This window comes from Nycticebus coucang, chromosome 7, assembly GCF_027406575.1.
Source record: "Nycticebus coucang isolate mNycCou1 chromosome 7, mNycCou1.pri, whole genome shotgun sequence".
Classification (NCBI taxonomy): Eukaryota; Metazoa; Chordata; class Mammalia; order Primates; family Lorisidae; genus Nycticebus; species Nycticebus coucang.
In genome coordinates this window covers 15,986,844-15,998,293 of record NC_069786.1, presented here as the reverse complement: position 1 = coordinate 15,998,293, position 11,450 = coordinate 15,986,844, and the positions used below count along the sequence as shown (strand labels likewise).

The 11,450-nt window shown below is 40.4% G+C and overlaps 1 protein-coding gene and 1 pseudogene across 2 annotated transcripts; both read left to right on the top strand.

Moving 5' to 3' along the window:
• Positions 1 to 403: 403 nt before the first annotated feature.
• On the top strand, positions 404 to 1,306 carry LOC128590430 (glycine cleavage system H protein, mitochondrial-like; annotated as a pseudogene). Its single transcript, XR_008381275.1, has one exon. The product of XR_008381275.1 is annotated as a glycine cleavage system H protein, mitochondrial-like (transcript).
• A 3,564-nt stretch (positions 1,307 to 4,870) lies between these two features.
• On the top strand, positions 4,871 to 5,282 carry LOC128590819 (28S ribosomal protein S17, mitochondrial-like). The gene has a single exon (XM_053598257.1). The coding sequence runs from the start codon at positions 4,890 to 4,892 to the stop codon at positions 5,280 to 5,282; it is 393 nt and encodes a 130-aa protein (XP_053454232.1). The 5' UTR covers positions 4,871 to 4,889.
• The last annotated feature ends 6,168 nt before the right edge of the window (positions 5,283 to 11,450 follow it).

Sequence of the window (11,450 nt, the reverse complement as noted above, 5' to 3'; positions counted from 1 at the left end):
ACTTCTGGGCTCAAAAATCTTCCTGCGTGAGCCTTCCAAGTAGCTGGCTACCACACCCAGCTAATTTTTCTATTTTTAGTCTAGATGGGATCTTGCTCTTGCTCAGGCTGATCTTGAAGAAAAGAAGGAAAGAAGGAAGGGGAAAAAGGAAAGAAGGAAGGGAGAGAGGGAGGGAAGAAGGAAGGGAGGGAGGAAGGCAGGAAGGAAGGCAGGAAGGAAGGCAGGAAGGAAGGAAGGAAGGAATTTGGCTCTTAGGTTCATGGTTCTGGAGGCTGGGCAGTCCAAGAGCCTGGTGTTGTCATCTGGCACAGACCAGAGAGAACAAGAGTGAGAATCAACTCCTGGAAGCCATTTTTTAAAAAGCATTATACCCATCCATGATAATAGAACTCTCGCTGCGAACATGGCGCTGCAAGTGGCGCGGACCCTGCCGGCTATGGCCTTGCAGCCTGCACTGGGCCTCGCCCTGCCCACCGTGGTCCTGGCAGCTGGAAGCAGGCGCGGTCTGGACGCTGCACACGGACCCGCTCTGCTGGCAGTGCGTAAATTGACGGAGAAACATGAACGAGTGACAGCAGAGAACAGTGTTAGAACAGTGGGAATCAGCAATTTTGCACAGGAAGCTTTGAGAGATGTTGTTTACTGTAGTCTACCTGAAGTTGGGACAAAATTAAACAAACAAGATGAGGTTGGTGCTTTGGAAAGTGTGAAAGCTGCTAGTGAACTCTATTCTCCTTTATCAGGAGAAGTAACTGAAATTAATGAAGCTCTGGCAGAAAATCCAGGACTTGTCAACAAATCTTGTTATGAAGATGGTTGGCTGATCAAGATGACCCTGAGTGACCCTTCAGAACTAGATGAACTGATGAGTGAAGAAGCTTATGAGAGATACGTAAAATCTATGGAGGAGTGAAAATGGAACTCCTAAATAAACCAGTGTGAAATAACTTAATCCAGCATAGTTGTCTTTAATTAGTGGTGGATAGGTGGCTTAAAATAGCAACTACTCTCAGCACTGCTAATGAAAGAAAATAGTCCTTAACTTTCTAATGGTTGTAGATAAACAAAATATGCATCTCTTTCAAAATACCCTATGATTTTTAGACTAGCCTGTAGTATTCATATTTCATGAAATTATCCATGGTAAAAACTAGTTATAAAAATCATGTAATAAAAGGATAACATTGTTATATTAAGCCTTATATAATATTGTAACTTGCTTACATCCATACCAGGATTTGAGTTGGAATACTTAATGATCTTTCCATTGGAATTAACTGGGAGTGGAAAAGTTTTTCTTGGTTGTACAGTGCTATTATCTTAATTTTGTAATACACTGCAGTTGCTGGTGCTATTTTTATACAGTGAGCAACAGCTTTGCAGCAAAATAATAAAATATTTGACTTCTTCGTTAAAAAAAAAAATAGAACTCTCATGGCCTAATCACCTCTTAAGGCTCCACCTGAGCTCATGAGTTTACAGTGGCAATTAAATTACAATGTGAGTTCTGGAGAGGACCATCATTCAAACCATAGCAATCTGTATCCCTGTTACATATCTCTTTGTGCACCCACATTTCCTTTTTTTTATAAGGAGATCAGTCATATTAGAGTAGGACCCACTGGAATGACCCTGTTTTAACTTAATGACCTCATTAAAGTCCATAATCTCTAAGTGCAGTCACATTCTGAGGTACTGGTGGTTATATTAATTTGGAGAGGACACAATTAAGCCATAATACTAGGTGAGAGTGGGTTCAGTCTTTTTTTTTTTTTTTTTTTTTTGTGAGACAGTGTCTCACTTTACCAACCTCAGTAGAGTGTTGTGGTGTCTCACAGCAACCTCAAACTCCTGGGTTCAAGTGATCCTTTTGCTTCAGCCTCCCAAGTAGCTGGGACTACAGGCACCCACCACAACACCCAGCTATTTTTGGAGATAGAGTCTCACTTTTGCTCAGGCTGGTCCCAAACTCCTGAGCTGAAGCAAACCACCTGCCTCAGCCTCCCAGAGTGCTAGGATTAAAGGCGTGAGCCACCCCACCCAGCCTGGGTTCAAGGTCTTGTCATCAACAGTGGGCAAATGATTTGGAAGAGTGGGATCAGTTCTGAAGTTACTGAGGAGGGGCACTGAGCCATGCAGGGAAATGCTGCCTTTTCTAGGAGAATTAGACTTTAAAAAATCTGACAGGAGGGCGGCACCTGTGGCTCAGCGGGTAGGGCGCTGGTCCCATATACCGGAGGTGGCGGGTTCAAACCCAGCCCCGGCCAAATTAAAAAAAAAAAAAATCTGACAGGAAACCCTGAGGAAGACCTAAACAAGTAGAACCTAAATAAAGGAAAAGGATGTAAAAAATCTGGTTCCCAAAAGCTTCTAGGTTCCATCCCTTCCTCTTGGGATTTTAGGAAGGTAGAAAGTTCACGGGGGTTCCATCCATGTGATATATTATAGTGCTTCCTACCCCGAGGTATCCTCCTGCACAGGCTTTATAAATGTTTTAAGTTTTTAAAAGTTTTTTATTATGGGGCAGCGCCTGTGGCTCAAGGAATAGGGCGCCGGTCCCATATGCCGGAGGTGGCAGGTTCAAACCCAGCCCCGGCCAAAAACCACAAAAACAAAACAAAAAGTTTTTTATTATAAAAAATTTCTAACGTATAGAAAAGTTTAAATAAAAGTATAAAGAATACCTCTATAGACACTTCGTAAGCCCACCAGTGGTTAGCAGTTTGCCATATTTGCTTTATCTACCTTTTTTTTTTTTGTAGAGACAGAGTCTCACTGTACCGCCCTCGGGTAGAGTGCTGTGGCGTCACACGGCTCACAGCAACCTCTAACTCTTGGGCTTCCGCGATTCTCTTGCCTCAGCCTCCCGAGCAGCTGGGACTACAGGCGCCCGCCACAACGCCCGGCTATTTTTTTGTTGCAGTTTGGCCGGGGCTGGGTTTGAACCCGCCACCCTTGGCATATGGGGCCGGCGCCCTACTCACTGAGCCACAGGCGCCGCCCTTATCTACCTTTCTTTTTCACTTTTTCTTTTCAATTTTTTCTTTTCTGGCTGACTCCGAACAACTTCTTGTTAATGTTTATTTTACTTCTACTTCTAAAAGTAATACAGACTCAGTGAAGAAAACTTAGAATATACAGGAAAATATAATGAAACAGAAAAAAACACTCCCATTTCCACCACCAAAAGATAACTGCAAATCCTATCAGGATGCCTTTCTTCAGGCCTACATATCACATCATAGTTGGGATTATAGAGTATCTATGTCTCATATCTTTTAAAAATGCATACAAAGGTGCATAGACTATAAACGTGAAGCTTAAGTAATCACTACAAAGTTAACAGCCTTGTGAGTCGCTCTCAGGAATCTCCCAATGTCCCCCCTTTCCCGGCCCCTGCTGAAGATTACAATTGTCCTCACCTGCATGGTAAGTTGCCCTTGATACTTACACTTAACTAAGTGTTCCTCAGTTAACACTCTGTTACTTTCATCCATTCCTGAACTTTATATAATTACACCCCACGTACTTCTTTGGTGAACATTCTGTCTGAGAGCTGTAGCTCATTTAGTTTTACCACTGTGTATGTCATATACCACGAATATACCACATTTTTTTTAACCATTCTGCTGCTGGCAGACATTCGGATTGTATATAAGGTTGTCAGCTTTTTTGTGAGGGGAGATATTATAAATAATAGTTCTATGAACATTCTTTTGCCTTTTACTGCCCCAATACTTTTCTTCTGGGTATATACAAAGGAGAGAAATTACTTCTTTAAAATAGGACATTCCTTGTTCAATTTCAGAAATGCTGTATGGGCTTCCCAGGAGTTCATTTGAGAATTCCCATAGTTCCATCTTGGTATTGCTGGTCTTTTTAATTTTAGCCATTCAGGTAGGTGTGTGCAGAAGTGTCTCACTGTGGTTCTAATTTGCATTTCCATGATTACTAAATGTGACTGACCACCTTATATTTTCATCTGGATTCTAGTTTTGTGAGCTACTAGCCTATTGCCCACTTTTCTTCTAGATTGTTTGGCTTTTTCTTATCATTTATGAAAGATTTTCTTTAATATATTTTGATATTGAGCCTTTGCAAATGTATTTTCCCACTCTGTGTTTTATTTTTCAGTCTTTTAATAATTCCTCTGGTAATAACTAGAAATTATTCATTTTAATGAGTTTCTTTATTTACCCATTCCTTAATGATTATTCCTCTCTGTCCAATTTAAAAATTCTTCCCTGGCCGGGGGTGGTGGCTCATGTCTGTAATGCTAGCACTCTTTGAGGCTGAGGTGGGTAGATTGCTTGAGCTCATGGGTTTGAGACCAGCCTGAGCAAAAGCGAGACCCTGTGTCTACTAAAAATAGAAAAACTGAGGCAAGAGGATCGCTTGAGTCCAAGAATTGGAGGTTACCGTGCACTATGACACCACAGCACTCTACCCAGAGACAGCTTGAGACTCTGTCTAAAAAAAATAAAAAAATGAATTCTTCCCTATCCTGAAATCATGACAATATTCTCCGTAATTATCTTCTAAATAATTTGTTTTGTCTCTTATATTCAGGTCTATAATCCACTTGGAACTAATTTTGTGCATGGTGTGAGGTAGGGGTCAGATTTTTTTTCTTTTTTCCAACTTATATATCTAGTTGACCCAGTCCATTTATTGAAAATACTTTCTTCTTCCCAGTGATTTGTAAGGAGGGCCACCTTTGTTGTAAACTCAAGCTTGCATGAGTCTATGTAGGGGCTTTTTGGTTTTCTCTCCATCTACTTGTCTACGACAACAGAAAATCATGCTACCATAATTATTGTGACCTTTGTAAAAATTCTTGATTTCTGACGTGGCTGCTCAAAGCTGGTGGAGGTGACCAAAGCCACATAATGTCCATAGTTCATTCATCCGTCTCTACCAAATGGATTGTGGGGAAGGTGATTGGGACAGCAATGCAAAAAACTGCTAAAGTGACAGTGAACAGGCTTGTTCTGGATCCCTATTTATTGAGGTATTTTAATAAGCGGAAAACCTACTTTGCTTATGATGCTCTTCAGCCGTGCACAGTTGGGGATATTGTGCTTCTCAAAGCTTTACCTGTTCCACGAATGAAGCACGTGAAACGTGAACTGACTGAGATCATTTTCAAAGTTGGAAGAGTCATAGATCCAGTGACAGGAAAACCCTGTGCAGGAACTACTTACCTGGAGAGTCCAGTCAGTTTGGAAACAAACCACCTCGCCAGAAATCTACAAGAACTCAATATCTCGTCCTTACAGTGAAGGAGAATTCTAAGAAGCCAAAGGGAAAATTTTACATGTTTACTTTATAGAAAAAGCAATTTTCCTAAATTTCATCACAAACTGTCTATTTCTCTTGTAGTATTTATGAAATAGCTAAAAGTAAATGAAGTAAAGGGTTTGTTATAACTTTTTGTAAGATTTACGGCCACATTTCTAATCTTCTTTTCAGTGGACTTACTTTTTTTTTTTTTTTTTGGAAACAGAGCCTCAAGCTGTCGCCGTGAGTACAGTGCTGTGGCATCGCAGTTTACAGCAATCTCCAACTCCTGGGCTTAAGTGATTCTCTTGCCTCAGCCTCCCAAGTAGCTGGGACTACAGGGGCCCATCACAATGTCCGGCTATTTTTTGGTTGTAGTTGTCATTGTTGCCTGGCAGGCCCAGGCTGGATTCGAACCCGCCAGCTCTGGTGTATGTGGCTGGCGCCTTAGCCACTTGAGTTACAGGCGCTGAGCCCAGTGGACTTACTTTCACATTGCACTACGTATGCCTAGCACTCTGCTGCATTTTTTCTGAGCTCATTGTTTTAGAAGGTATAGTGGTTTTCTTTTTTTCATTCAAAAAACGTTTCCTGAGCCTTTGTTTTGGGGAAGAAAGCCTTTTGGTATAAACAGATAGGGCCACATTAAGTGAATATTTTTAATGGTATATATTCAAAATAAATTTAAATATTATGTCTGATTTCACCAGTTCCAAAGGCAAATTAGTCAACAGTCTGCTTTTGGCCAGACTTTTTTCAGATTAAGCTACATTAATACTGTTGTCATGTAGAAAGTAAAATGTTAAAACTCTGTCACTTCTCTTCTAGGCTAGATTAAAAAGGAATGAGTTCCTAAAGCCTAACAGATTGATTAAATTGTAGGACCTTGCACACATGGAAAAAAAATATTCTTGGGGCAGTGCCTGTGGCTCAAAGGAGTAGGGTGCCGGCCCTATATGCCGGAGGTGGCGGGTTCAAACTCAGCCCTGGCCAAAAACTGCAAAAAAAAAAACAAAAAAAAATCTTTGATTTCTGGTAGAAAAAATCCTCTCAGCTTGATTTTCTTCTTCTTCAAGAGTGTCTTGTCCCTTTACATTTCCACATAAAGTTTAAAATCAGCTAATCAAGATACATAAGAACACCTCTTGAGATTTCTATTAGAACTGCATTAAATATATAAATCATTAGGAGAACTAGCAACTACAACATTATGCCTTCCAAGTCATGAACATATCTTTCCATTTACTTAAATCTTTTTTTTTTTGAGACAGAGCTCAAGCTATAGCCCTGGGTTGAGTGCCCTGGCGTTACAGCTCACAGCAACCTCCAACTCCTGGGATTAAGCAATTCTCTTGCCTCAGCCTCCCAAGTAGCTGGGACTAAGAGCGCCAGCCACAACGCCTGGATATTTTTTGGTTGTAGCTGTTATTGTTTGGCAGGCCCGGGCCAGATTTGAACCTGCCATCTGTGGTGTATGTGGCTGGTGCCTTCCCCGCTTGAGTTACAGGTGCCACCCTCCATTTACTTAACTCTTTATGTTCTCACAAGAAATTCTTTGTAGTTTTCTTCAGAGAAATCTTTCTCATTTTTTTAGTTACATTTACTTCTAGAAACTCAAGATTTCTATCCTATTAAAAACCGTATTTATGTAAATTTTCCATTTTCTATTTGGAAATGTTGTATGTGTGTTTACATATACAAACAGTTTTCACTGAATTCTGTTCAGTAACTTTGCTACAGTTATTATGAATTCTAATAGTTATTAATAACTTTGTGTATTTCCTTTTTGGATAATCATTTCATTCACAAATTAAGATTTTTATTTCTTCCTTTCCAAACTTTATGCCTTTAATCCTTTTTTCTTGCCCTTCTACAGTACAATGTTCAATAAAAGTAGTGATAATATACAACCATGCCTTGTTCCAGATCACAGAGGGAAGGCTTTCAACATCTCATCATTAAGTATGATATTTGCTCTGAGGATTTTTAATATGTAACTTTTATCAGATTAGCAAGGTTTTCTTCTATTCTGTGTTTGCTAAAAGTATTTTTGAAATCATAAATGGATATTGAATTTTATCAAATGCTGCTTCTGTATCTATTGGTGACAATGATTTTTTTTCTGTATTCTGTGCATGTGATGAATTTCATTAATTGATTTTCTAATGTTAAGCCGTCCTTGGAGTAAACACTATTTGACTACTGTATATTACAAGATTCCATTTACTAAAGTTTTATGCAGGATTTTTATATCTATGTTAGTGAGTGAGATTGGCCTGCAATTTCTTTTCTGATAATGTCTTACCAGGTTTGTTAACAAGGTTATGCTGACCTGATAAGATGGTGTGTCCTCTGTTTTTATTTTCTAGAGAACTTTGTGTAGGACTGGCATTTTTTTCCTTCCTTAAATGTTCGATAGGGCGCGGTGGCTCATGCCTGTAATCCCGGCACTTGGGGAGGCCAAGACTCCAAGATTGCCTGAGCTCACTGGTTCAAGACCAGCCTGAGCAAGAGGGCGACCCTGTCTCTAAGAATAGCCGGGCATTGTAGCGGGCATCTGTAGTCCTGGCTACATGGGCAGTTGAGGCAAGAGAATCACCTGAGCCCAAGAGTTTGAGGTTGCTGTCAACTATGATGCCATGGCACTCTATTGAGGGCAAAAAAGTGAGACTCTGTCTCGAAAAAAAAATAAAATGTTTGACAAAATTTATAAAGGCAAATATCTGGGCTTGGCATTTTCCTTGTGTGAAAGTAATAATTTCTTTTCTCCTTGTGTCAGTTTTGGTTCATATTTTTCTACAATTCATCAATTTCATCTATACTTTGGCATGATATTTTATTAATATATTGTATATACTCATCTTTTGTGTTTAAGTGTACAATATAGTGCTTTTTAGTTGTGTAACCATCACCATTAACTAATTCCAGAATGTTTTTTATTATTCCCTAAAGAAATTTTGTATCCACTGGCAGTTACTCTCCATTCTCCCATTTCCCCCCAACCCCTGAAAACTGCTAATCTACCTCATGTCTCCATAGTTTGGACATTTCATGTAAATGGAATCACAGATGTAACTATGATTGGTTTCTTTCACTCAACATCATGTTTTCATGGTTCACCCATGTTGCAGTGTGTATCAGTACATCATTCCCTTTCATAGATGAATCACGTTCCATTGTATGAATATACTAAATTTTCTTTACCCATCCATCAGTTGATGAACATTTTTGTTTCTGCCTTTTTGTTATTATAAATGATGTTGCTACAAACTATATCGATAAGTTTTTGAGTGGATGTATACAGCAGAACCTCTGTAATTGACCATCTCCATACGTCAACCACCTCCTCGAGTTGTCCTAATTCTCACAGACCAGACATGCACCACATGTATGTAGTTGCGCAGCAGGCCCAGTTCCTTATGGTGACCACCTCCCTGTGTTCATCAGTTTGTTACCGTCCCTCGAGGGGTCAACTTACAGAGATGCTACCGTATTTTCGATTCTCTTGGTAAATATCTAGGTTTGGTGTTGCTGGGTCATAGGGTACTTCTATGTTTATTTAGGTCATTAAATATGAGAGGCCAAATTTCAAATCAAAAGTTTAGTCTATTACATCTCAAACAAGAAGCAATACAATTAATCAAAGTATGCACCTAAACTATTGGCGCAATTTTGCCATCTTAACAGTAGCTTGTCAGCAGTGAAGAATCCTGGAAAGGGGTGGCACCTGTGGCTCAAAGGAGTAGGGCACCGGCCCCATATGCCAGAGGTGGCGGGTTCAAACCCAGCCCTGGCCAAAATAAATAAATAAATAAAATAAATAAATAAAAAAGAATCCTGGAGAGCATGCAGGTATGAAATCTCAAAAGGTGATTTTAACACTCACTGAAAATTAAATATTTTTCCTTGTAAGAAGTGGTCCAAAGCCTTAAAAAAGTGACAGTCACTTGGGGCAAGTTCTGGTTAATACGGTGGATGACAGACAGCTTCCAAGTCCAGCTTCTGTAGTTTGAGCAGCATTGTTTGTGTGACATGTGGTTGAGCCTTATCTTGCAAGAGGACTGGCCTCTCTCTCTCTATATATATATATAGAGACAGTCTCAAGCTGTTGCCCTTGGTAGAGTGCTGTGGCGTCACAGCTCACAGCAACCTCAAACTCTTGGGCTTAAGCAATTCTCTTGCCTCAGCCTCCCAAGTAGCTGGCACTACAGGCACCTGCCACAACGCCCGGCTATTTTTTTGGTTGTAAGTTGTCATTGTTGTTTGGCAGGCCTGGGCTGGATTAGAACCTGTCATCTCTGGTGTATGTGGCTGGCACAGTAGCCACTGAGCTATAGGTGCTGAGCCATGGCCTATTTATATTGAGCAATCTTGGCTGCTTAATCACAAGCATCCTCATCATTTCATCCAATTGATCGTAGTACACACCTCTTGTAATCAACTGACCAGTTTCAGGAAGCAGTAGTGGATAATCCCAGCCACAGGATTATACAGACACTAGTAGCTTTTTTAGATGAATATTTGGTTTTGGATTGTGTTTCTGCACTTTGCCTTTACCTTAACCATTGTGCTGAATGCTTGCAATTGTCAAAAGTAATCCGTTTTTCATCATGATGTAACAATCAGGTAGAAATGCTTAACCTTTATGTCATGACAGAAAAGAAGGGCAAGCTTGAGACAATTTCTCTTCTTACACTCGTTTAATTCATGCAGAACCTATCTATCCAGATTCTTTCCCTTGCTGATTTGTTTTAAATGGTCCAATATTGTTGGAATAGTAACATCAAACCTTGCTGCTAATTCACACATAGGTTGAGATGGGTTTGCTTCCACTACAGCTTTCAGCTCATCAGTATCCAACTTGGTCTCAGGTCATCCATGTGGCTTATTTTCAAGATCATAATCACCAGAACAGGCTTGGTGCCTGAAGATCAGCGGCTAGGGTGCCAGCCACAGACACTGGAGCTGGCGAGTTTGAACCCAGTCCAGGCCTGCCAAACAATGACGACTACGACCGAAAAATGGGTGGGTGTTGTGGCAGGTGCCTATAGTCCCAACTTGGGAGGCTGAGGCATGAGAATCGCTGAAGCCCAAGAGTTTGAGGTTGCTGTGAGCTGTGACACCACAGCACTCTACTGAGGGCAACATAGTGAGACTCTGTCTCAAAAAAAAAAAAACAAAAACAAAAAACTTCTCAAACCATTGAGGTGCTTGTATATCATTAGCCACATCCTGTCCAAACACCTCATTGATTTTTCAATCTTTCTGCAAGGCATTGGTTCCACGATGGAACTCATATTCAAAAATAACACGAATTTTTGACTTATTCATGGTTTTGCTAAAGTTGCTCTAAAAAAAATTTGAAAGATAATCACAAGCCAAATGTATATTCGCAACAATGAGGGTATCCTCACCTAACACATGCAAACATTGTAACCTAATTGTTTGTACCCTCATATTAATTAGAAATAAAAAAAATTTTTTTTTAAAGAATGAAGATACTGGCTCAGCACCCGTAGCACAGTGGTTACGGCACTGCCACATACACCAAGGGTGATGGGTTCAAACCCGGTCCAGGCCAGCTAAACAATTGCAACCAAAAAATAGCCAGGCATTGTGGCGGGTGCCTATAGTCCCAGCTACTTGGGAGGCTGAGGCAAGAGAATCACTTAAGCCCAAGAGTTTGAGATTGCTGTGAGCTATGACGCCACAGCACTCTACCAAGGGCAACATGGTAAGACTCTTGTCTCCAAAAAAAAAAAATGAAGATATACCTTCACAATAAAAAAAAATCCAAATGTAATGTCAGAGATATCAACTGTCAAACTTAGTACTTAAGGAAATCAGACATTTCTTACTTAATAACCTTACTAGGTGTTTGTCTCTCCATTGCTCAGGGTTCTCCGTTACAGAGAATTGGGAGTCCTCCCTAGTTAGTTTAACCAGGAAAGGGTTTCTTCAGAGTGGACATTATCTTTGGGAGGGCCAAGAACAACAGTAGACAGGGAAAATTCCTTTTCAAGTCTTGGTGGCTGCCACTTGCAGCTTAGTAGCTGAGACTAGGGATAAGCTAGAGCCTGCATGGGGGCTGTCCCACAAGAACCAAATGTCGCCATTGTGTCCATCCTCAACAAAAGCTGATTTCCATCTTGTGAGGTGCATGTCTTTGG